Source organism: Cyanistes caeruleus, chromosome 1 (assembly GCF_971803275.1).
Source record: "Cyanistes caeruleus chromosome 1, bCyaCae1.hap1.1, whole genome shotgun sequence".
Lineage (NCBI taxonomy): Eukaryota > Metazoa > Chordata > Aves > Passeriformes > Paridae > Cyanistes > Cyanistes caeruleus.
In genome coordinates this window covers 105,022,370-105,049,275 of record NC_141701.1, presented here as the reverse complement: position 1 = coordinate 105,049,275, position 26,906 = coordinate 105,022,370, and the positions used below count along the sequence as shown (strand labels likewise).

Below are 26,906 nucleotides of genomic sequence, written 5' to 3'. Positions count from 1 at the left end.
AAATACAGACTGCCAACTGAGATCCAATCTTTCTCTTTCCCTTTGCATGAAAAATAACAGTAATTTGTAAAAACAGTTACCTCGCTGAAAGCTTGAGGTGCTCTTTAGTACAATAACTGCAAAAAGCACAACAAAACAAAACAAACATAGTCAAAATAAACAAACATGAGTAAAAAGCATAAAAGTGATTGTATTTACAAAGTTAGATTAAGAAAAAATGATTAGCCAAAAAAATAAAATCTTGCATCTTGTAAGGTATTCTTCACACCTACAGAAATTCCTCTTCCTTCCCATTAATGAGAGGTAATCCTGAAAAGGACATTTTCTTGTGAATTCTGGGTTTGTGGAACAAAGATTAAGCAATTCATCATTCATTTTCATAGCTCAGCTATCATTTACCATTATGTCTTTTTTAATAATAAATTCTTAGAGAGTACTTGTTTCCTGTAGTGTTCTAACTCCAGGTTGAGCACTCCAGTACCACCGTGCTGCAGCTACTCTGCACAGATATCCCTGAAAACGTTGGGCTCTAGTGGAGTGAGGAAGGCAGGGTGGAGTGAGTGACCTTTATCTTGATATTTCCTGGACCTATATTTCACCTTTCTTCCTCTGTTTCCCTGCTACACCCGTTTCTTATTAAAAGAGTTGGATTAAAAGAGGCCTGCAGCACTGAACTGAAGACTTTATGACGTATATAAGCATTTGACAAGCTCTGGGCTTCAGCAAGTTTGGAGACCATGCTTCCCCAAGGAATGGATGCCTTCCTACAGTGGCTGGTTGATTGATTTTCTATTGTATTTTCACAATGACATCAATCTGCCTAGATCCCTTCTCTGTGGTGACCAGAGGCATGACCCAAGGGAATGACCTGACGTTTTGTTAGAGGAAGCTTAGGCTGGGTATAAGAAAAAGGTTCTTTACCCAGATTCTGGGGCTGGGTACTGGAACAGGCTCTCCAAGGAAGTGGTCACAGCACCAGCCTGACAGAGTTCAAGAGGCATTTGACAACGCTCTTGGGCACATGGTGTGACTCTTGGGGTGTCCTGTGCAGGGCCGGGAGTTGGACTCGATGATCCTTCCAGCTTATAATTCTGTGATTTTCTGGTGCTAATCCATGCAAAGATAAGGACTGCGCTATGACAAAACACAAGTGGAATCCGGGCGAACGACAGCCAACCAGTCCCTCTGCTCGTTCCGACGGCTCCAGTAAAGCTTGGGAGTGTTGGAGTTCAAAGACAAGAACCTTATCTATGGGCCGCCCCCGCTGCCTCGGCCTGGGCTCAGCCCCCAGCGCCGCCTGTGCCCGGAGCCCCGCAACAGCGGGGGCGAGCGGGGTGGCGGTGCGGGCCGCATCCCCGCTCCGTGAGGGAGGGGAGGCCGGGCCCGCCGCATCCCCGCTCCGTGAGGGAGGGGAGGCCGGGCCCGCCGCATCCCCGCTCCGTGAGGGAGGGGAGGCCGGGCCGGGCCCGCCCCCTGCGGCCGGGCCCCGCCCCGCCCGTCCCCGCGGCCTGCGGCGCTGCCCGGTGCGGCGGGGCCGTCTGAGGGGCCGGAGCGGCGCGCCGGGGTGAGCTCGCTGCCGCCTCGCCCGGAGCGGGGGGCCAGGGGAGCGCAGGGGGAACAGGCCGACAGGGATGCGGGGCGTGTTGCTGGCAGAGGGGCGGTGGGACCGCCGGTGTGGCCCGGTCCGGTCCTCCCTTCCTTTCTCTTCCCTTCCCTCCCTTCCCTTTCCCCACTTCCTCCCGTGCCGGTGCCGCCGCTTTCTCCGGGGAGGGCGCGGGTTTGTCCCCCCTCGGTACGCAGCCCTCTGACCCGGCTGGGGCGAGGTGGGGCCGGGAGAGGAAGAGGAGGAAGGAGGAGGAAGAAGGCGATCACGTGCGGGAGGCGGGCGGAGCGGGGGTCTGTTTCTGGAAGGGGATCTCTCTCCGGGAAGGGGGTATCTCTCGGGGAAGGAGGCGCCTACGGCGCTCGGGGATGCTCAGCGGGCAGGGCCACCTCTCCCACATACCCGGCGCCTCTCCTTTTGCTGGTGGGGCCGGAGGTTTGCTTTTCCCCTCTCTTTGCGAGCCTATCCCAGAAAATCCATCCTCATGGAGATACGGCGACCTGTTTGTTCTGCTGGTAACGGTGTGAGCGAGCCGGGCCCTGTGAACCCCCGGGTTCCATAGCGGGAAAATGTTAATTTTAGCGTCGGGCTGAATTTAGGCAGCTTCGGAGAGGCACTGCCTGTGTTCAGCCTCCGAATTTAAAGTGGGTCATTCATTGCTGAGGTGCAGCGTTTTTGATCTGTGTTGAGGTTGTCGCCGGTACGTCTGCAGGGAGAGCTGGTTAAACCCTGAGCATCTGGTCTCCAGCAGCAGTTCAAGTTACTCATTGATGGAGTGCTAACACTCAGCAGTTCCCAATTCGCTGTAGTCAGGTGTAAGTAGACACAGTTGTCAACTTTAACCTGGAAAATATTCACCACAAATACTAAACTTGCTTAAAGTTTCTTTGTTTGTTTGTTTGTTTGTTTTTAAATTGTGTTAGTATGCTTAAAGGCATAAGACCGTCACTGTACTTTGCACAAAGTTGTCAATGCTTTTTACTGTGCACATTTGTCATTCTGGTTTACATAATATCTACATATTATTTCTATGGTGTTGAATATTAATTGCTGTGAAAGTTGTCATTTTGTGCTGGAAATCGTAGTGTTTTGGGGCATTATTAGTGAATCCAACATTTTGAGAAGGCTCATTTCTATTTATAAGTCCATAGTGGTGCTACTATTTTTAGTAGATGTTTTTCATCAGCTTTGCAGTTTTAAGTAGGCCAGATGCAAAGTGATTTAAGGTTTGTTTATTTGTTGATGGTGTTCAGGGAGAGATACTTTTCATAAAATGCACCACTGATCCTCTTGTTGTGGCACAAATCCATCATTTAAAGTATTTTTTTGTTTGTTTTTCATGTGTTATTCATCATTTTTTAGGATGAATGTTGCTTTCTATAGACTTGGTATGTTGAGAAAGGCATATATGACCTTTTAACCACGCTGGAATTTGTGAAATAGTAAACTCAGTTCAGATGGATTAGGCATTCTTTTTGGTGCATTTGGGCCTGAGTGTAGTTGTCTTGATGCAATGTGGTCTAATTTTCACAAATTCTCAAGTGTTTAGCCATTATTTTTTCAAAGTGAGTTTAGCACAATTGTTCTAGGCCTTTATTCATGAGAAAGAACGGATTTAGACTTTAACATACTAATCTTTAAAAGAGCATCCTAGCTTAATGTACAGTTATTAAAACATCTTTGTTAAAATGTTTTACTAGCCCAAACAATTTCTAGAAAGCACGACTAATGGATTTCTCTCAGTGAATTAAGTCAGCATAAGCAATATTAACAGCGATTTTGCAGAAGGTATCGATGACATGGTAATGGTAAATCACACTTGTGATAACACGGACTGATTTCTCATGGTTAGGCAACAGCATCCAGGAACTCAGATGAGTCATTTTGAAGGATCACAGATTTGTTGCTTGTTAAACATTCTCTAATTTAACTGTATGTGCTAAATATCTGTTCTTAATTTGGAATCGTTAGCAACTGTGTTAAAAGACAATTTGTACATTACCTCTCTGCCTTGCTGTCTTAAATTCATCTAGGAGTAGAATTAAAAATGAAAAGTTGAAAAAAATTATCTTAGAATGAAAAAGAACCAGCTGGATCTCTTCTAATGACATTATGCTTTTCATATTAAGTTCAGCTTACTCAGTTATCAGCTGAAGCCCTAAAATAGCATCACTTCAGACCTCAGGAGTTAATTTCAATCTTGCGCTGACAGAAAAATTAGATAAATTATGTGAAGGTGTGTTAAAATTAGTATTCTCTTTTGAAGAGCTGTAAGTCTTTCTAGAACTTGTTGCTGCTTGGACTAGGTAATTGTTTTCTTACAATGTCCTCTAAGAAGAAAAATAGAGAGACTGTAAAACTTGAAACTTCCTTTTGTTTTGAAGCACCTTCAAGAGCTGTAAAAAAGGAGTTAAGAGTGAAAAAAAATCTTACAAAAGTTTATCCTGTTCTGAAATGAATGTCAGTTTCTTGAAATGCTCTTTTCTTTAAGAACTCTGACAAATTTTTAGGGGTTGTTCGCCTGGAATAAATTTCTGCACCATTTTGTGGAATAGTTTTTGAGGGAGTGACAGAATCCTAAGTGTTTCTCACTAATGCATTAAATGCCTGAGCTATTTCAGGGAGAGTCCCACAATTCTGTGCTAGCAAAAGAATAGCTTTTCTTGTCCAAGTAGTATCTGGCTAGCAGCCTTGGGACATGTTTTTGTTGTTGATTTGGGAAAAAACCCAAATAAACTTGTAGGAGTAGTCAGTGTTATAAACCAGTGTCATGCTTGATGTTTGAGGCAATCATTAAGCTGTTTGGCATCTTTAAAAAATTGTGTTTTATACTTAGAGAAATGCAGATGTGATAAAACAGATAAAACAGCTTTTGATATCTAAATTTTTTTTTGACCCAGAATTAACTCTGAGAAGCTGAATGAGTTAAGCCCTTATTGCTTATTTGGTGTTTAATGGAGAAAGTTTGCTATGAAATCTTGATTTCTGTGAGCTGATGTTGGGTGGGCTACAACGTCAGTTTCAGAGAGCGGGTAGCAGATGTGAAGAAGAGTTTGTACCAGATTCGTTGGAGGTTTTTTAACTGTCTTTCCCTTATTTTTGTATCACTTCCCTTTTATGCTGACCTTTCCCTCCCTGCTTTTGCAAGAAATCATTAGCATCTTATTTTTTCTTTATATCTTTTGTTGCATACAGGTATTGCTTGTGACTGTATGTGTACGTATACATAAAACATACAAAAATACTACATACATGTGTTATAGCTGTGGTGAGCTGACTGTATTAAACCTTAAAATTCTGATGTAGTTTCAGGTCTTTGGCAAGATTAGTCCAGAACATTTAAACAAAAAGAAAGGGTTATTTTATTTTTAAGAAAACTTTAGTTTTGATAATTAATTAAATAAGAGTTGGGATTGAATGATCTTCAATGTCCATTCCAATCCATAGCATTTTCTGATTCTATGAAGTGACTACTATCAGCTGGAATGTATAGGCTGTAAATGGGATGATACATTTCCAGTTCTATAACTCTCTCTGTGTTCGAAGGACCTGATAGTGATAACATGCACAGAATTCAGTTTTGTAGTTGCAATGCTTAAGTATGTTGACTGCTGCTGAGATCTGAGGCAGACATTTGGAACATGTCATGATGCTTCCTTTTTGTTAGCTTTTAGTATTTTCTTAAAATAGAATAGAGTTGCATGTTAGCTCAGTTGTTCAAAGCATGGTTCTAATAATGCCAGGGCGCAGGTTTGATCCCTGTATGGGCCATTCATTCTGGTTTGAGCTAATTTTGAATGTAAAAGTCTGAGATATGCTGTTAAGAAGGAGTCCAGAGGGGAGGAAATGATGGAGATGAAAGGAAGGATTCTGATTTATGATTATGATAATTCTGATGCCAAATTTACGATCTGTTTACTCTGCTATTTTTCTCAGCTCTTGTAGAATAAGAAATGAAGTGTTTGGAAAAGGACAATAGTGTTTTGCAGGATATGTCTCAGTAGCAGGGATTCTTCAGCTTCAGGCAAAACTAGTCCAAGGTTGGAACATTTCAATTTGACTTTCTGAATCTATGAGCCTTACTCTTGGGATGGAGAAAGGTGACACTGCTGTTTTCTCAGATATTCTACTAACCTAAAAACTGTATTTACTATTTTTTTTTCTCTCTTTTTAACCTCCTTACAATGGTCTGAGAGAAATATTATTCAGTATAAATGTGTGCAATTGTCCTGTTACTTTTGCTAGGTCACCATTGGAGCATAGGAAATTGGGGAAACATTTTTCTCAGGGAAACTGAGGGTTTGTTGTTTTGGTTTTGTTTTTACATGGACAAGTTACCCATGGTAGGAGCTGCTACTTCAGGGTGAAGCAGAGCTAGTCTAGTTCTGAACACTCAGATAAAGCCAAATTCTTTGTAAGGAGCTCTCTTCTGTGTGCTGGTAAATCTTGCCCTGCCCCTCCAGTGGGAAACTTTCCCAGTCTTTAAATGTGTTACATATTTGTAACTTGTAATTCCTGCTGTGTTGCCTAATTGAAAAGCTAGGATATTGCCAAGCACTCTGCAGTATCTTCTGCTTATGTTCGGGGAATTTTGTGGATGTGCATGAGTTTGAATTTTTCAGTCTTACTTTGATTAAAGTGTCTGGCCCAGGTGTGGGGTTCTTTTGGTGGTGGTGCTTTGGTTTGTTGGTTGTTTTTCTTTTTAAATATCCCTTCGTATTCACTCAGGCACATTTGTTTTGAACAGAACAGTACTTCAGACCATGTTTTTAAAGGCTTTAAAACATTAAAATGTTTCTGAGGCAATGATGTGTTACTGCTAGAGACAGAATGAGTGCAGCTTGGAAGAGATTTAAGTGCCCTGCAGGAGCAGTGACTATCAGGAGGTCACTAGTAATGTATCCGCTACAAGCAGATTTCAGGAAAATTAGTTCTTGCAGTTATATAAACAGAAGAGGAACAGAGTGTGTCAGCAGAGTGGGTTTCCTTCATTTATAGTGGAAAATTGTGAAAAATGTGTGCAGGTCAGCTTTGGAGGCAGTTTCCAGCTGTTTGGGATTTTTTTCCCCCTGATTTATAATCAGCATTACTTCATCTTCATAGGAATTAGTTTTATCTGTGTTGGCTCTAAATCTGGGTGTGTGCTGGTACTGTCAGAAAACACACTGAGAGAATTCTAACACTCCTGCAGGTTAATACAGCTTCATACAGAAATTGTCAGTTTCTTGGGCTTCCAGTAAGGAGTCTTTACAGATAATTGTATATTCTGTCCACGTGTTTGCTAGGGCAATTTGTGTCTATGCCTAGGTAAAGAGTGAAGTTGGGCTTCATGATGGTGACAGAAAAAAGAGGTTCAAGACCGTTTTTCTTTAGGTATGCTAAAATTGTCTGAAACTGTCTTTAAGTATAACTTCAAAATTTGAATGTTATGTTACATACCATAGTGTATGTATGAACTGTTCTTGTGAGAAATTTGTGCCATGTAGTATAAGCAGCAATGTCAGCCCTTTAATCAGAAAATAACTCATTTGGTGAGAAACTGGCATGTTTTATTTGTCTCCCTATGAGGAAGGGTTTTAGCAAGGAAATGTTGGGGCTTTTTTGTCTTGTTGTTTTGTCTTGTTGGCTTTTTTTTTCTTTTTGCTATGAGTGAAAATCTCTGTTTTTTCAGTGTCAGGTTTTCTACTACCCATAGTTTTCACAGTACTTGACCATCTTGGCCACTATATTGGCCATGTCAGCCTATTTTACTCATTGGGAAGAAGAAATATTTTCATGTTATTTTTTTAACATTCACAGAAAAGCTGTTTATGTTAGGAATTTTTGGGCCCTATTTGGCGTTGTCAGGACGCATAAAATAAGTATCCTAGGTGTTCAGTATGTTGCAACAGCAGCTGTGACACAATGTTACATTATGTGCTTAGTTACTTTATGCAAACTTCTCTGATACTTTAGCCTAAATTGGCTTGCCTTTTCCAAATAGCCTCCATGTGACACTTCGATTTTGCTGAGCTGCTGATAGCTTTTGAGTAAGCCTTTTAAGCCTTTTTTTTTTAAATCACATCTGTTATCTCTTCTCAGTTAAATTCTGCTGTGTGGTTTGGTTTTTTATTGGTAAGAAAAACGTATCATATATGGTGCTGCTGCTCATTTATGATACAGAGATATAGTAAACAAAAATAGTTTAAACCAGGGACAATAAACTGGAAGAATAGGGGTAGAATAATGGTAGAAAAGAGAAGTAGCATTCTCATGTTGCATGTCTAAGACATGTGTAAAATTGACACACACAGTGTGTGCCATCTGCTTCTGTCAGTATGAATGAAAATGATATTAATTGTAAATGTAGCTTGAGATCATGGGCAAGCTCCCGCTATGTATTACTTAAGTCCTTATTAGACTTTGAGGGAAGGACTGCAGTCCTAATCTTGATAATTTTAATTCCTTTGCTTTTCACTTATTATACTAGCTAATACTATTAATAAGTGTAAAATCTGTATTTCACCAGAAAGTTTGAGAATTTAATTCTCTGGAAGTTTGAGTTATAGCCATAATAATTAAGTGGTTAATAAAAAAGGCAAAAAAAGCAAACCACACCTTTCATTTAAATAGATACAAACTTTGGGGGCTTTCATTCCAGGAAAAATATGCCACTGTTGTCTATGACTTTGAATAGGTCAGCATAATAAACTTACTTAGCTAAATATTTTAGTGGTGGATGAGTGAATATGTGCAGTTATGAAGAAAACAAAAAACCAAAACATAAAAATCTTACATCTTTTGAAATCAGGGGAAGCAAGAAGAAGGTATATCACAAATATACAAATGTGGATTCTTATTTCAGAACTTTTATTTCCCTCTCAAATGTTTTGACACTTCAATAAACTTGTGGATTCTGCCATTTCACCTGCCTAGGATATGAAGGGAAAGTGGTGAATATCGTTTTCCTGTATTTTATTAAGGCATTTGATACTGTACGTCCCACATCCTTCTGAAGATGTCTGACTGTGAAGTGAGCAGGCAGATGGTGTGCTGGAAGAACTGGCTGAAGAGCAGGGCTCAAAGGGCCATAGGGAATGGGGCTACACCTGGCTGGAGACCGGTCACCAGTGGTGTTCCTCAGGGCTCAATCCCGAGGCTAGTTCTGTTCAAAGTTTTTCTCAGTGATCTGGAGGCAGGAGTCAAATTCACTGTTAGCAAGTTTGCTGATGGTGCTAAAGTGGGAGGTGCTGTTGACTATCAAGGGACAAGAGGCCTTGCAGAGGGGAATGGATGGATTGGAGTGCTGATCATCAATAGCTTGAAACTGAACAAGAACAAATGCCAGACTCTGTGCCTTCCACAAGTACAAATTTGAAGAGGAGTGGCTAGGGAGCAGCACCACAGAAATGGGTCTGGAGATGCTGGCTGACAGCAGGCTCAAAGTCAGCAGTGGCAAACCTTCAAATACAGCACAACCAGCTGGTCAAAAGGAGTGATCATCCCACTCTATTTAGCACTGCTGCCACTTCATTTTGAGTACTCTGTGCATTTCTGGGCCCCAAAATTAAAAGGGATGTGAAGGTCCTTAAATGTGTTCAAGAGGAGGGCACTGAAGCTGAAGAGCTAGAAGTAATGCCCTGTGAGAAGCAGCTGAGGAGAGAAGAAGGCTGAGGGGTGACCACACTGTTGTCTGCAGCTTCCTGAGATGGTGGAGAGGTAGTACCCAGTACCAAGGCATGTGCGAATGGCTGAAAGCTGCATCCATAAAGGCAGGTTCAGACTTCACATGAGGAAGCATTCCTTATCAAGAGTGTTGTCAAACCATGGAAGAGTTTTCTTTGAGAAGGGTTTGATGCTCCAAGCCTATCAGCATTTAAGAGGCATTTGGGCATTGGCCCTAATGCCATACTTAAACTTTTGGTCAGCCCTGAAGTGGTGAGGCAGTTGGATAAGGTGACTGTTTTCTGTCCTTTTCAGCTGAATACTCTATTCTGTTCTGCAGTCATGATGAGTCAAATAACAATAAGACTGTTATTTGCTGAAATGCCAGGGATTTTTTTAGCTTTGAAAACACTTTCAAAAACAAGTAACACAAGAGATGTAGTGGAAACAGGATTTTATTTTTCTGACTCTTTCAGAACAGATGTTCACAAGCATTATCACAATGTGCAGGTGTAGCCAAGAGCAGGCTTGTTGCCGCTGAAGATGAATAGATGACACGGACACGGGTCAAGGTGTGGTGAAAAGAAGAGTTTATTTTTCCTCCCAGGATTTATAGGCTTCTGACCATGGCCAGGGGTTGGATGGTCAGGATAACACTTTCTCACTGCACTGGCCATGAGAGATATCCATCACAAGACGTGTAACAGAAAGAATGTACACATATATATGTTTACAGTTACTGTCTTGGGAAAGTCTTTAGAAAACCATGTCAGCAAGCTCAGAAGCTGAGTTTTCAGGGTGACACAGGCTAATTCAATCCTCAGTTTAGCTTGAAAAACTATCACTTGAAGTCTGGCAAAAGAAAGTCAGAGAGCTACAGAACATTTGCAAATGCTGCATCTTGTGGAGAACCATTTGCTAGTGGGACTGCATGAGGAAAGCAGATTTCTGTGTCAAGAGACAAGTGTGTCTCTTGTGGCAAGGAATTAATGGCACAATTTGTGTCCCACACATTTGCTATGAGCTCCACCTCTCCAGGCAAGTTTGCCCATAGAGTTTCTTGGAATATTCTGAATTATGGACTGTTTATCTTCCTGATGGGTGTCCTGCACCCAGGCTCTACAGAAAATGAACGTGCTGATCTCTAAACATCACTTCTTCATAGGACATGTTTGTTTTGACCGCACATCCTTCCTGAACCCTGCCATATAAAATAACCCAAACAATGGAACTGCCTGGAGCCAAAAGAAGTTGTGCCAGGTGAACCCAGCCTCCTTCAAATCAGAGGCAGACACTGTGTCAAGCCACAGATGATACAACAGTCTTGAAAATATGTTACTGATATTGTAAAAACACCCTGAAAATTATCTAAAATGTATTAACCTTTACCAGAAATAGAAAAGTTGATAACTGACTGGTGCACAAAGAAGGCTCTTTCTAGGAAAAAAAACAAAAACTCAAAAGTTGTAAGAATGACTTTCTCTTTTTATTTGAGACTGATTTTTTTTCTGGCTGAATTAGCATTTGGCTTTCAAACACCCAAACCCCAAACATTCTCACACCTGGTTTATAATTTTTTTTTTTTCTCTGATTCTAAATTATTTTGGTTTTTATAAAGAAAGTAACCAACATCATGTGTCACTTTGGATGCAAAAACACAAATAATGTGGCAGCATGAATTAAGGCCAAGAAGTTCCTGCTTCCTGAAGAGCAAGAATAAGGATAGTAACAGTCACATGCAAAGGAATTGTGTGGTATTTTCAAAAGTATGACACATCTTAATGACACACCTTTTTTGCCTTCCTAAGCTTGTTCCTCCACATGGCCAGGGCTGCATGAAAAGCACTCCTGTGCCTGCCTGGTGCTTGTATTGCCCAGATGGAGTGCTGAAAAGTGGCAGCTCCTCATGGGGCTGCAAGCCTGGAACCTTTCCAAGCACAGGCTGTTTTGCACAAGCAAGAACCCCTGGAGAAATGGAGCCATGGGGAGAGCAGAGCTCGCTCCCACTGCAAACTTGCCATAGGCAGGAGAGCCAGGGCATGATTGGTGCTTTGGAAGTGCAAGGGAGGAGAAATATTGTTGCTGGTAATGCTGAGATGGGTATGAAAGTGTCTGGCCAAGTCACTGTACAACACTAAAAGGGAAATGTTGCATTTTAATAGTCCCCACGTGCCTATAAGACAGCTGCCAAAAAGGATTTAAGATTTTTTTTTTGTGCACCCACCTGAAACCATCTGAGAATGTTGGTGTGATGAAATGACTGATTATGTAGTTCAGGTATAAAGGAACTTTTTATTTTAATTAATGAAAGAAACTTTGGGAAACAATCCTCTAGCACACACTTAGTGATTAATTCAGTTTTCAGAGCTGTTGCAGAAAGCAACTATGTCTGTTCAGTTAAAGAATCACAACATTTTGATGCTAGTTTAGTTTGACAAGACAGGCCCTGCCATGTACCAAACATGGATCTGACAGTCAGCAGGAAGAACAAGACTAGGGACAAATTCCTTTGCTCTATGTATCCCGTCTAGAGGTCTTTGAGGCAAAAAACAGTCTGTCAGTAGCAAGGATTTCAGAGTACATGGAATTTATAAGCTGTATCTGACGTTTTGAGTCATGCTTGAACACGAACTGGTAGCCAGTGCATTTATGACCATGCTTTTCTCTTTGCAGAGGGCCCCACAAATGGATGCTGAACTAGCACATTCTGAAACAGTTCACTGGCTGTACTAATTGCATTCCCATACTGTGCTCTATTTAGTAGTAATCCAGACTGGAAGTAACAGCTTTCTATATAATTTGCACTGAGAGCCACATCAAAATAAATATTTTTGCCAATGTAGATGGAAATTTCTTTGGAGGTTCAGGTGTTACTTGTCTTTTTTTTTTTTTATTTTTAAGTATGGCCGCTGATGGCCTTGAGGTTTATGTCTCACCCCAAATGTTTTAATATGGGCTGCTGTTAGTGTGAGGGTTTGTCAGTACAAAGCAAGTGCTGTTTACAGCACTGGAGTGCAGCGATTGTGCTCACGCCCTCGGGTTCAGGTGGCCCAAAGTTCACTGTGGTGCTCAAGGCACCTGACCAAACACACACCACGTATGTCTTCCTCCTCTACAGCCCTTTGCTAGCCATGTTTTAGGCAGCTGCTGTGGAAACAAAGAAGATTTAGAAGTGCATTGTGCTTGTCCACCCTTGCCTGGTGCTTTGAGTTCCCTAAAGGCTGTTCTGTGTGACTTGACCTTAGGCATTGATCATCCCTGACTGGCCTGTGTCTTCCTCAGCTGGGATGTGTGTGCTCTGGCAGCTCCCAGCACCACCTTTACTTTTCCCCTGTGTCCTTGTATCCTCCCTTGTGTTTGCTTAGTGGTATGTTACAGGGCCCCTGTAACACAAAGCCTGTTGGGCTTTGACTGATGGTGTTCTTGCATCCTTGGAGTTGAAATGCTGTTGAAAGACAGGAGTGGGAAGAATTTCTCTATCTCTAGCCATTTACTGAAACACAATCCACCCAGGAGGAGGCAAACTTCTGTTCTTGAATTTCAAGAAGCTGTTCCCCTTGGTGTTACAAAAACTTGTCTGATGTGGTTTGTACTGCAGGATATATAGCTTAATCATCTGAGCATTTTGAATAAAATTAAATTTTCTATGTGTTTCCATTAAACTTTTGTGACCTTCTGAGTCCACCCTTTCTAGAAGCTTTAATTGGAAAAATATTCTTATGGAGGATTTGGGGGAATCATCCATCAAACTGCTCCAGTTTTATAGAAAATTCAGCCTGAAAAATTTTTTAAAAGCCTTCTAGTCAGAAGAGACTTAGGGTAATTGCATTACCTTTAACCACTAGTTACACAAACTTTTTTCATGGAGAAACTGTCTGGAAATGTAAGTTGCTATAGCAGCTGAATCTACAGAGCAAATATCAGTGTATATGCTTTATAGAATGATTACTACACTGTTCAGGGATTTTAATGGACTTTTAATCTTTTGTTACTGTCAGCTCTGGATGTGCTATTAGCTAACACTACCATTTTTCAGGAAGTGTATGTGGAAGGTCCTTTATGTTGTCTTCCTATTTATTGAGAGCATTTAAATCACTATTGAAATCTTAAGAGATGCATAACATCATTCTTTTTATTCATTCTATTCAATGACCTCGCTCTAACAGCATGGAGAAACAATCCTTCTAAATCTAGGCAGTGCTCTTTTATTTCAAATGGCCTAATTGAACATTAATTCTCTTGCTTCATAAATCCTCTGAGATGAAGAGGAACTTGAGTGTGTTAGAAACAATTTTGAGGGCTTACTTGCCTAATTCTCTTAGTCATCAATTTAGCAAAAAGAGAACTGACATTGTAAGGTGAAAATATCTCTTGGAATTATGGAGGTTTGGTGACTAATTTTTTATTTGTTTGTTTAGAAATTCTTCCTGTATGGATCAGCCTTCTAGTGATGGTGAAACTGGGAGAAGACCACTCTAAACAAACGCAGGATGAATCGGGTCCCAGCTGATACAGAAAATGCTCACAGTAGCAGTGTGGAATCTTGTCCTTCCTTGCGGGATGTCCACTCCATCAACCCAACGCAGCTGATGGCAAGGATTGAGTCATATGAAGGCAGGGAGAAGAAAGGCATATCAGATGTCAGAAGGACTTTCTGTTTGTTTGTTACATTTGATCTCTTATTCATAACCTTACTGTGGATAATAGAATTAAATGTAAGTTGTCATTTCAGTACCTACCCTTAGATGCTATATTAAGTACTTATTCACTTCAGAGATGGTTAGAGTTGCTCCTTTCTATCCAAAATTATGTTATTTGTATCTCTTTAAGTTTTAGCAGCTTATTACTTTAAGCTTCCATGAATACAGTACCTACTCAACTGCATCTACTTTTATTCATTAGCATACATGTTTATCTTATTATGAAACCTTTAGATATTCCTGTAGTCTGTGAACCATGCTGAAAAAAACATTGGAAATCCAGTACAGTCTTCAGGCTGTATCAAATAAACAAAAATGTTAGTGTATGTCTTTGAATTTAGTAAGAAGTGTGAATTTTAACAGGATTCAAGGCTCTGCCTTCTGAGTAACTTTAAGTCAGTGATATTTCACTGAATTGTTAGTCCCTTTTTATGGCCAAAACTTTCTTTTGTTCTGATGTATTTTCTTTGATGTAAACTTGGTGTGTTATACATTATGGATGGCAGGGTACATTTAAGCAACACAAACTCCCACAGTTGCCACCTTTTAACTCCAGTGTTTGTAATCTGGAAAATGAGACTGTTCTCCTAAAATTTGCTTTATCTCATAAATTTTTTTTCCTAAAAGAATGCAACAGGATAGCTCATTTGTTATTTCATAAGTAGCATCCTAGTTCTTGAGCTGGGTTTTAAGCTATAATCTAGTTTGCATTTAAGAAAGGACATACTAAGGAGGAATTCCTTTTTGAGAAAGGAAGTTCTTGAGTAAATATTTTTTATCAGCATTTCTTTACTATATGAATAACCTTGGTTATTAATTTACATTATGACACTTCAGGAGCTGTCTGTTTAATATTTTAATATGTAACATTTAATCGATACAATGAAAAATACTCTTTCTGATTTAATTTGAGAAAGCAGATTTTGCTTGCCGGAATGATGTAATTTTGGGACTAGACTTTCTGTTTTCTCTCTAGGTGGAAATATGGTTGTAGCATAGTGTTCTGATGCAGTTCTTTTTTAGGCCAGTTTCTCAACAGCTTGCACTGCCAAGAGGAGTGGAGTGGGTTTATCTCAACAAGATATCTTCAACAAGAGTGTTGAAGTTTCAGAGTACAGATTTTCACTTGAGTGCTCTTAGAATATTGAAGACTGAATAGAAAATGCTACCAATTCATGATACCATGTTGTTTAATTTTGAATGCTACAGCATTAAGGGACCTCAAGATCACAGCACTTGTAAAGAGCTCTATTTTCAGGACAACATATTATGAACTGGTGTCCTGTACTGCTACATGTCAGCAAGAATAAAAACAAGGATTTTGTCATTAAAAGCCAATGATATTAGAAGCTAAAATTTGATATCTGGGATCTGACATGTGCTTAGGTTTTTTGTTCTGTTTTTCTTTTAATTGCTTTGTTTGCTGGGAAGTCAAGTAGTATTGTGTTAGGACTGTAATTGGTGCATAAATAAAGGGTCAGAATTGCTATGAGAGTTCCTGTAAACATTGTTTTCACTTTGTTGCCATTATCCAGTTTCCTTAGGTGTAGTGTAATTTATCGTTAAATGCTTCAGGGAATAGTTCCATGGCATTTTGAGGAAAAATCAAGGCTTCCATAGTTCTCTGTTTGTCCTTATGTTAACATGGTGCTCACACAGCCACACAGTGATGAACAGCTTGCAGTGGGAGAAGTTGATCTTCCTTATTTATGCTGGAAACAGATAATCATACTTGATGCAGCAGAGCAACCAAGGGAAAACTGTATTTAGAAAGTGGTTTGTTAGGTAGCCATAGAGGGGAGGGAGAGGAGAAGAAATAGAAGAAATTCTGAGTTGGAGTTACTAGTCTAAGGAAAACACTGTCCAGCAGTATAGTTGAAAAAGTATGGAAGTGTGTAGAATTGTATTGCTTTGAGATAGTGAGCATATGTTGTTGGTGTTCTTTGGTAGCTCCTTCCCTTAAAAAGATGACAGTAGTCAAACTCAATATTAAAACCTTCTGTTGGTGTTGTTTTACATAACTATTTCAAGCAGTTCCTAATTATGGCTTTAATAATTTAATATTAAAGACAATAGGAGATGGACACTGAGGTTTTTCATTTTCTGATAAGATAGATACTCCTCTCATTCTCTGAGCCAATACACCTTAAATTATTTTCTTAGAAGGTCAGTTTGAACAGTAGAATCCTTCCACTGGAAAGAAACACGGTGGCTAAGGAAGATGTAATTTTGAATCTCATCAGCAAATGGAAGAATTAAACTTGAATATTGGTTATTTGTGCGAGATTAATAGTTGCAGCTTTTGTATTTTTTACTGTGTATCTTTCTGGCTCAGCTTTCTTAACAAATCATGTGAGGGCTGATAAGGAAGAGATCTGAAGTATGAATTCAGTTTCTGTTCTGTTTCCTATTTGCTAACACATGACTAACTAGAGCTGGGTTATGGTTGGCTTTTTGATCAGCTGGTTTGATCCTCCTCATAAGAGGTAAACTGTTTTGTGAGTTTGTGTAACAGAGCTTAACATTTAATCATTTATTCCTCCCTCAATAACTTGTTTGCTTTTGTTTTAGGACAGCCTGAAATGTAGCTTGCCTAGATCAGATGATAATCCTAAATGTTTTCACTCAGAAAAGTCTATGTAAACTTGAAAAACAACAGTAGTTTTGACATTATCATTCTTGACAGACTTCTCTTCTGTTTTTAGTTTAATGATCTTTTTGTATAGCAGCAGGGAATTATTAGTTTTACTCTTCGTATTTGTGCGTATTTTGTTTTCTGAAGCTGTATGTGTTGTTGTTTCTTTGTAGGTGAAAGGAGGCATTGAGACTACCTTAGAGAAAGAAGTTCTACATTATGACTACTCTTCTTCATATTTTGATATATTTGTAAGTGTTCTCAAAAAAAGAAAAAGGAGCAGCAAAAGTATAGTTTTCTCATTCCTCCTTTCACAGATGTTCCTAGCTTCAGTCTTGTGAAAGGGTTGATCTTTTGATTATTTAGACCAGAAGGGGAAAGTTTCACCCATCTAGGGGTTGCCCAGACCTGCTCTGGCAGCAGGCTCATGGAGCCTGTGGATAGAAATACTTAGGGCTAATCAATTTGCATCTTTAACTTTGGTGTGCATGGAAAAGCAGATGGAAAACCCAGTGAAGAATGTGACTTTGATGTGACATAAGGTCATCTCTAGCTCTAAAATAATTTTGATTAAACTGAAGTTTTTGTCCTTCTTTGGGCAGAAGGTAGCTGCAGTGAGGAGAGACTTGTTCCCAGGGTGGCCTGCACAGGGCAGGTTTTTCAGAGTTCTGTGTTTTAACTCAAAAAGTAAAAAGAGCTGACATGAAGTATGATTCTCCTTTACTATGTATAAGTACCTTAAGCACATAAGAGGAACTCTATTGCATTAGGAAAGTTTTTCTTTAAGCAAAGCTGTAGCTCTGTAGTTGCAATGCATTTTGCACTGCACAGCCCAAGTAAAAGCTGTTTCTTTACAGTTCTTCTAAAGGGCAAGATTTTTGACCTACCAGATCTTGTTTGCCTTGCAGAGATGGTTTGGTATCAGCCATCTTATGCTGATGACCATATCCAGAATCCATCTTTGAAACTGGTATAAAAACCCATCCTTCTGCATCAGACATTTGCTGTGTCAAATGAACTTACGTACTAGATTCAAAAATTTTATAAGCCATCAAACTATGCTCCTTCTCCCTTTCTCATTGTTTTGCTGGTAGGTTCTCCATGATATACCATATTGCAGAAGGCAAAAAGTGTTATCTGTAAATGTTTATGCTCTGGAAATTACTTTACCCTGTAGGTGAACCAAGGCTTAAGAACATGTAATGCAAAATAATGGACTTTAATGATATTGTATTCCCTGGGAAGGGACTAGAACTTTAAATTTTGCAGAATTATCTGTGGGTTTTTATAGGATTTCCTCTGTTTATACAATAAGTTTGCATAAGATTAAATGGGTTTATCGTACTTCTGGCCATGGCTGTCTTTGATTTATCTTCATTTTTAAGCATTTGTTTCACACTTTTTCAGTTCTGAACACATCATTTAAAACAAGTTTGAGACAATCTACTATCAAAAAATAAACAGGGAAATTAAAGCCTGATTCAGAGATCTTGTCTGTCTGCTATTGATTTAATTTTTTGGCCTACAAATACCATAACTTTCCTTCCTCTACTGCCAGATCTGCTATTGTAGGCAGCTACATAAAGAATAATTGATTGTTGCAATGTTAATATTTCACAAAATACTAGAAGTATAGTAGCACACCGCTAAGATCAATAAGATGCACAGTGATGTGCAAGGTATTTGCTGGATTAACTGCATCCAGATTTAACTATTTAGATTCCAGTCAGGTAAAATGATCATGAGCACACTTTGTATAGCTTTCTTATGTTTCTAATTTGTTTGTGGAGTGGCACATGCTTGCATATTTGAGCCTGTGGAGACGTGTGGATGTTGCCATTTGCTTTACAAATGAGGAATTACATTCTATTTCTGTTTTATAAGGACACATTCAAATTTGTTTCTTGGTAACAGAACTTAGACTGTCCTGTTTTTTTGCAAGTAGTTATTTTTTTCAGTGAGCTGAGAATATTGTGGTTCTTCTGTGTTCTGAATTAACCAACCAATATTTTTTCCTCTCTCTATAGCTACTGGCAGTCTTTCGGTTTAAGGTGTTAATACTTGCATATGCAATGTGCAGACTGCGCCATTGGTGGGCAATAGCTGTGAGTAGTAGCCAAGCATAATGGAGTTTTTCCTAGAATGGATCAAGCAGACAAAAGTTTAGATGCCTCTTAACACTTGTATGTTAAGAATCATCTTGATGGTGTATATATAAAAATTTGTTGTACAGTAACAAATTAAAAACTTGTTTTCTGGAAGATTTTCAGCCTAAAGGCAAGATTTTAATAGCAGAGTGGGTGTGGTTCTTATTAGGTATCATGTTAATACAAATTGAAGATTTATTTTTCCAGTATGTATGGCTAGTCATAACTGCTTGTTACCTCTGAGACTTGTTAATTAATGTTGGAAATGTATTTGCATTTGTAATAGTGAACCTTCTTCAAAAACAAGAATTAACATTATTGTGCCAGAGATCCAGGTGTCCATTAAGTCCCACATTCTTACTTTAAAAAGTTTTAGGTGCCACCCATTGAACACTAGCACCTGCATTGCTTCATGCTCCATTAAGAAAGGCTGAATATGCATCCCTTCTTAAAAAGGAAGCTCTCAAGAACTGTAGGCAACCACAGCAGGTTTTGGAGCCAATATCTTTAATGCAGCTGTACAGTGTGGATGACAAAGAATGCAAAATTTGGTGAAAAATGTATGCTTCATCAATACTATAGGTTGTAATACAATAGGTGTATTGCTGGCTTAGTGCTTTGTAAATCAGACTTTTTTTTTTTTCTTTACACTGTGGTAGGTGTATGTAGAACATGTTCATGTGTAACTTTCTTCAAGTGAGTAGCATGCAGTTTGCTTAATACTTTGAGACTACATCTCAGGATTTTTGTAGAATGTGTTACTAGCATGGCACAAACACATAAATAATGGTAGACACTGCTCTGATTGTGCTTATATTTAAATGCATGCCTCTTAAAAGTCCTTGCTCTTAGTTGTGTAGCTCTAGAGTATTTCTTAATCCTCCACCTTGATGCCTTTGTTTGTGAGGTGGTGAGAGTGAGCCCATCATGGTAGCAAGTATTTAGATACATAAAGCTTCACTGAGGGTTTTGCCAAAGCCTTGAATCTTAACATCCTACCTGTGATTGACAGAAGTTGGTTCTGCAGTTTTTCTAAGAATTGCTGGACCCAAATGCACTAGAAGATATAGAGGCCTTGCTTATATGAACAGTACTTGTTCATTGCTTTTTCAGATTTTGGGGATTTTTAGATATTTTATCCAGCATGGTAATTCTTTAAAATATATCAGGGAGTATCAAGTCTTCAAAAAAAAATACATTTTTCAAAATACCGCTTCATGAATTAAAATATTTATTCCAATTTACTCCCACAAGGATGTTTTGTTGTTTAAAATGGATATTTTTATTTGGATGGTAGTGAAAAGCATTTAGAACAAGTGCTGTTTGCTTTTTTCCCAAAATACATAAATAGTTGGGTTTTTTTTAAGGGACTTGATGAATAAAGTACACTATCTTCATTATACAGTAAGATCACAATTTACATAACTCAGGCAGTTTAGTTTCTACACAAACATTATCTGCTATGTGGAAATCAATGGAGGTGTTTGTAATAAAAGTTATCTTTTATAAGGTTATTTTAATAGCACTTTAAGTTAATTGTATCATGCTTGTTACATTTTATTAATCTATGTGATCTTGCTGTTGACAGTAAATATTTAAAGTTGCAACTAATAGATAATGGCAGAAATAAAAAACTAAATCCATTTATTAGTTTTTCTGTCTGTCTTTTTCAGTTTACAACAGCAGTGACCAGTGCCTTTTTATTAGCAAAAGTAATTATTTCACAGGTATATATTGTAATCAAATATTTTGTTTTACTTTTTTTTTTTTTCTTAAAAGCAAGATTCTTCAGAGTAATTTTTGTAATGTTTTCTTTTCTTCTAGCTGTTCTCACAGGGTGCTTTTGGCTATGTGCTGCCCATCATATCCTTCATACTTGCCTGGATTGAAACTTGGTTCCTGGACTTTAAAGTGTTACCACAAGAAGCTGAAGAAGAAAATAGTAAGCTTGTGATATTTCCCATCAATCACTGCAGTTGGCAACATTTGATCCTGTTTTAACTGGCATAAGAATGCTTCTTTAAGCTTCTGAAATTATATCAAATGGCATGATTTTTTCCTCTTTGGTAAAGGAACATATGCCTTCAAAAAAGTCAGGTTTTAATTAACTTACGGGGGCAAAGTTAAAAGTTAGAAGGGCCAGATCAATTTGTCAAGCACTTGAGAATGCGTTTAACTTTGTATGCTTGAGATATGAAAATTTAACTGATTTGGGCCTGTAAAACTTTATTTTTCGGGTCTATAAAGTATCTGGCTTCTCTTTTAGGAAGAGTAGGCACAATAACTAATTAAATGTCACTAACTCTTCTTTTGAGGTGGAAAGGGAAAAGCAAAGAAGTGTTGTGGACAGTCTGTTTCATGCCTAGGCAGAATGAGACCAGAACAAGTATGAATTTCAACCTTTGAGATGAGGCACCAGGTCATCTGACACTCAATATATTCAGCTAAATGGAAGAAATCCACTGTTTCGGTTGAAAGAGAATACTGCTTGAGTGGTGAGGGAAAGAAAACTTACAGATGTTTGTGAGTTTCAACAGCAGGAGAGTAATTATACAGCTAACCTGTTATTTATGCATCATTACCTGAAATACAGTCTGAAACTCTTGGAAAGGCATGTTTATCTGTTAAGTAAATCAAAAAACTTTACATGGGCATGGATGCCTCCACTTTTTGTGCTCTAAATTCAGTCTTTGTACTTTGATCCCTTCCCTCTTCTTTTTAACTGGTCTGAGCAAGAAGTTGGTTAAATGAGAACAGTAGAGTTTGCTTGGAGAAAAAGAAACCTGGAGTAACGTTTTTTATCTTATGAGCAGATGAGAAAATACAGCTGCATCACAGAGTTATCACAATAGACAAGAAATATAACCAGTTCAGAAACTTGCATTTTCTCATATTGAATATTCATAGACAAAATATTCCATACATACACATGCAAATAGTTCATGAAGGTTGCAGAAAGTGAGTATGTTGAGACAGACAGGTGAAAGTAAAAAAAGCAGGCCATTAGTGAAGGGTCATAGTAGCAAAGAGAGAAAATAATTCATTTGGTTGTGCATGGCATCTCACTGATCATTAAAAATATATTTCAGAAGTCTTAGTTAGGCAGTGAATATTGATGAATATGGCAACCTAACCATGTAAGTGCACATGGTAGAAGGAAAGATTCCTTAATTCGTGTGTGCAATATCTCTGTTTTGCTGGAGTATGTCACCTTAGTTGCCAGCATTTAAATAGAAGATATAAATTGATTATTGATGCATTTTTAAAATATATTTATTTAAAGAAATAACTGGTTAGGAATGCCAATATAATACATCAGTCTTCAAGATTCTTCATCAGTATTTGATCTTTAAGATTTTATGTGCCAGCATCGAGGAATTATTTTTGGTTTGGTTTGTTTGTTTGTTTGTTTTTTAGGATTTTTGATAGCACAGGATGCTTCAGAACGAGCAGCTCTTCTTCACCCAGGAGTCCTCTCTGATGGGCAGTTCTATTCTCCTCCTGAGTCTGTAGCAGGTAGTTTGCTTAGAAAAAGATTTTCATATTCACTTTACACTCCTGCATATTTCACACCTTTCAAGAGGGGAAGGGAAAAAATACGTTTTTGTTTTTAAATGAAAATTGTGTTTATCATCCTGAAATGCAAGATTCTTTTTTGTTCAGTAATTCAGTTTCATTACTACCTATCAGATGAGTTACAATACACATGATTAGTATATATTCTGACTAAAATCAAGGTAAACCTGAAATAAAGTGGCACCACAACTGAAAGGAGACAGTTATGGTTTGCTTCTGCTATCAATGATCCTTATGGGTCCCTTCCAGCTTGAAATGTTCTGTGATCTCTCACTTCCCAGCAATAGCACTATTGAATCTAACCTAAACATGGAGCTTTATACTTTCTTAGGATAGACACTGAATCTGAAACTTCTATAAGTCAAACTGAAATTTCAATCAGAGCTTTTTTTCTTTCCTCATAACCAAAAGAAAAAGCCTTCTATCTATAAAAAGGCTCACCTATCTGGGTAAATCAAATCAGTGGGTAATGTTAAGTGCATCTTAACTCTGCATATCATGTGCTTTGTCTAGTTGAGATATGAGCTGATTAAATCAAAAATAAATGTAAATACTGCAAGATTCAAAAATGTGTCTCCAGCATTTCAAGGAAATAAGTAATTTCTTAATGGATTGAATCAATTTGAGTCACCTGAGAATGCACTGGGAACCCCAAAATCCTATATCAGTGTTTTTCCCTTAAAGTATAAACCTCCTTTGCAAAGCTATGCTGTATATTGCCATATAATTAAAATAATACTTTCTAGTTACTACAGGTAAGTTTGTCTGTCTTGCATTACAGAGTTACACGTGTTGGTGATACTTTACCTTTTAATATAGCATCTCAGCTCAGTGAATGACTTCGAGCTCCATCTAGGGGTCACAGAGCATTAGTGTCGAGTATAACCAATGATTCAGAGTGACAATGAATTCTAGCTAAAACTATGGGTCTGCTTTGAGGAATAATGGAAGTATTGTACTGGGCTCAGCTGTTCAGCCTGGGTTTTGTGAGGTTTTTTTAGCAACAGAGTACAGAGTGTGAGAGGAAGTGTAAGTGGAGCTACCATGTTTTTCTAGACATTGTGGCTGGGTCAGTGTTGTTTGTGCAGTGAGGTGTTGTGTGTCAGCATGCACGTGTTGACTGTAGGTGTGCCATTAGTTTCAGCTTTCTCCAGGTTTGCCCTGACTGCCAAGTATTTTTTAAGCACCCTTTATGGGTATGAGACGCAAAAGAAGCAGTCAGATTAATATATTTGGGCTAAGACACACTGGTAGTCACCGAGTGAACCAAGTGAAATATAGATATTGGATAATGTAAAAATAGCTAATAATTAAATTTTTTCTTCAAAAATCTGCATTTCTTTCTGAGAAGACAAAGTGTAAATTGTTCTAAGAGAGCAATTTTTGGTCATTTTGGCATACATATTGATCTGACAAATATTTAGAGATAAACTATCCCCTGTGATCATACAGCAGGGAATAAACCTTTCTGCTGACATGGCAACATTGCTAAAATCTTTGCTTCTAGGAGGTGATGTTTAAAATGAGCTCTGTTGGAATTTTGGTAACCAAGTAACCAAGTCAATTCTGGACAAATTGAGTTAACCAAGTCAATTCTGGAGGTAGCAAGTGGAAAATCAGGCTGGAAAGAGTAAATTTATTCAGTTTCTGTATAATTTGAGCTTCAAAATGTGGCAGATACGCTATTCCCAGAAATGAAAGGCATTCAGATTAATTTTTCCAAAAAAACTAAACACTTTTGTATCTTTTAACTCTCCTCAACTAATCTACAGCGTTCTTGTCTTCCTTTTCAGGTTCTGATGAGGACTCTGAAGAAAAGCAAGACAGTGAAAAGCCAATTATATAGCAAATAAGAAAAAGCAGGTAAGTTCCTTTGTGTAAAACCTGAATATTGCTAAAGATAGGGTTTTTTCTTCATGGTTCCTTTCCAAACAAATTAAATGGTGTGTTAACTCTTAAGAGTTCATAATTTTTGAACTCACTCTGTCTCTCATAACAGCGTTCAAGAAGGAATCCTGCCAAGCTCTTGAGAGTCTGGAGTTGGGCTCCTCTACATTTATTTTCTGGTTGTCCTGGAAAGGACATTGGTGGACCAAATGTGTAAAAGCTGCTTTTCTTGGCAGGAGAGAGATATACTTCTTTGGAGATGAAAGCACATAATCCTAGGAAGAGGTTTTCTTTGGTTCAAATCTAGGACAAGTATGCCTCAAGATTTCATGGGCAAGCCTGCTTAGATATTCTCAGTCTGTTCAATACTACAAACGGGTTACACTGGAGCAGCCTCATTTTAAGATTTTTGTAGTGTACTTTGTTTAAATATGAGATTATTTCCCTATTTTGGAAATTACTTAATTTACTTCTGGAATTAAAGTGAAAGCCCCATGCTTTCACTTCACTACTCACAGCAAAGCTCAAGTTAGGGGAGGTATTAAATGTTCTTGAGAAGCTGAAATTTCTGATTTGAAGCCTTCTAGTGCTCACCTGGAAGAGTGAACACCTTTTCTTTTCAGCCTCCCTGTTTATAGTATCTGTTTTCTTTACTCCCATTTTCATTCATCCTAATTTATGTGATCTGTTGCAGAAAGAAAATCTGCAGAAAGTTGCAGTGTGGAAACTGGCAACAGAGTCTGTGGCTGACTTGCTGGTAGAGCTGCTGACAGCAGTATATACTTGTTAGAAAGTAAAGGGAATGGTTCCCATGTACTGTAATACCTCATGAAGATGTACCTTGTTGACATATGTATATTAGGTTGCCTCCCAGGTGGTATGAAAGTATTTGTCCACAATGTATTTTATTATTCAGTGATTCCTGAAGTTGATCTTCTAATGACTAGGTAATTACTGGAAAGTGTTGTCTTGTGTACCTAATCAAGAGACTGGTAATATAATGAAGTAAAACTTCTCTGTGGTGGAAGTATATTTAATAATTGTTGGGTCTCACTAGATAAAATTATTTTATGTTATTGCAATTTGCCATTAGTTTATGTTTACTTTTTTTAACTCCATGCATTTTTTTTTAATGGATATGTTCACTTTCTAAAATAAAAATGTTAAAACACAAGAAATGCATTATGATATTTCATCGCTTTGTCATTGGAAAAATCTGCATTTACCACTCCTGTATATTCAGGGCAATAAGGACTCTGGTTTGCATAGATTTTGTGCAAAATGTGTTACAGTACTGTTTGCCTGTAGGGAGGCTATGTTAGTGATAATGGCACATCACTTCTTTCTCGCATTGGCTTCAGTATACTCTTCCTAAAGTTCTCTTCTCTAATTGCTGAATGAAAATATAAACCAGGACCAAGGTTATCCCTTACATCGTTTCAGACTAGGCAAGATCTGTTTCAGAGGATGCAGGTAAGAATAAACTATCAGAAGAAAGAGAAATTCAAGCTGTCATTATCAGTGTTGGAACATTCCTAACCAAGGATGTGGAGCATCTCTTATGAGGAGTGACTGCAGGCCCTGGGCCTGTTTAGTCTAGGGAAGAGAAGACTGAGAGGGGATCTCATTAAAGCAGATAAATATCTCTAAGGCAGGTGCCAAGAGGATGGTGCCAGACTCTTTTTGGTTGTGCCCAGCGACAAGACAAGGAGCAATGACTAAACTAAAACACCAGAAGTTCCACCTCAACAGGAGGAAGAACTACTTTCCATTGAGGGTGGCAGAGCACTGGATCAGGCTGCCCAGGGAGTTCATGGAGTCTCCCTCTCTGGAAACATTCCAACCCCACCTGGATGTGCTCCTGAGTAGCCTGCTTTAGGTGACCCTGCCTTGGCAGGGGTGTTGGACCAGATCATCTCCAGATGCCAAATCCAACCCTAAAGATTCTGCGATTAAATTCAGTGAGAAAAACACATCTGAGATAGGAGGTCAAAGTTCCATTAAACCTATGAACTTCATGTAGGTGCATGACTCATGACTTTATTTGAACATCTTCAATCTGCAATATGAAATTCCTCTACTAATATCTAATATCTAAGAAATTCAACCTATTCTCAATGACTGCTTCCTCCTGCAGTTCAGTACTTAGAAAAATGGGAATTAATACAAAAACTGCAAAGCTGAACAAGCCTTATGCATTGGTGACAGGAAATCCTTGGGGTGGTGGGTATTTTGGTACCACATGTGAAGTTATATTTGGTAGATGTCAGGTAGGGATTTTGCAAGCCTCTCCTAAACAAGCATGTTTCTTCCTGTGGTACATGGCTTGGATGCTCTGCACAGTGAGTTAACTGAGATGCCATGTTTTCATACATGGATAGTTTGCCAAGGAAGTTGGAATCCTGCTTGTTATGTATCTGTGACAGGAATGTTTTAATGGATGATTTATTGCAATCTTGACTTCAAAGTATACTTTGCAAAAAAGACTTCCTGGATTTTTTTATGCAAAGGAAATCAGTTAAACTGTATCAGATTGCTTAATGCTCTGAAATTATATACAGATTAGAAGAAAAAAAAAAAACCTATTTGAGCTTTATTATGAGAATTTTTCATATTGTGACAGAAACTTTGCACTATGTAATCAAGGTTTCTATTAAATACCAAAAGGAGAAAAACACCAAAAAATGAGAAGAAAATGAGCATAACTCAGAATA

General features: G+C 38.5%; 1 protein-coding gene across 9 annotated transcripts; it reads left to right on the top strand.

Moving 5' to 3' along the window:
* The first annotated feature begins 1,481 nt into the window (after positions 1 to 1,481).
* On the top strand, positions 1,482 to 25,370 carry STARD3NL (STARD3 N-terminal like). 9 transcript variants are annotated; one of them, XM_086847087.1, is made up of 10 exons: positions 1,489 to 1,564; positions 2,294 to 2,418; positions 13,666 to 13,962; positions 16,756 to 16,833; positions 18,610 to 18,687; positions 20,403 to 20,456; positions 20,554 to 20,671; positions 22,147 to 22,245; positions 24,099 to 24,168; positions 24,887 to 25,370. In XM_086847087.1, exons 3-9 carry the CDS (start codon positions 13,738 to 13,740, stop codon positions 24,149 to 24,151), a joined length of 705 nt encoding a protein of 234 aa, XP_086703213.1. In that variant the 5' UTR covers positions 1,489 to 1,564; positions 2,294 to 2,418; positions 13,666 to 13,737; the 3' UTR covers positions 24,152 to 24,168; positions 24,887 to 25,370. The 9 variants fall into 9 exon arrangements, with proteins under 9 accessions (XP_086703203.1, XP_086703224.1, XP_086703237.1 ...); XM_086847077.1 differs by lacking the exon at positions 2,294 to 2,418 and having other exon boundaries at positions 1,482 to 1,564; XM_086847098.1 differs by lacking the exon at positions 2,294 to 2,418 and having other exon boundaries at positions 1,482 to 1,564; positions 24,305 to 25,370.
* Positions 25,371 to 26,906: the final 1,536 nt, after the last annotated feature.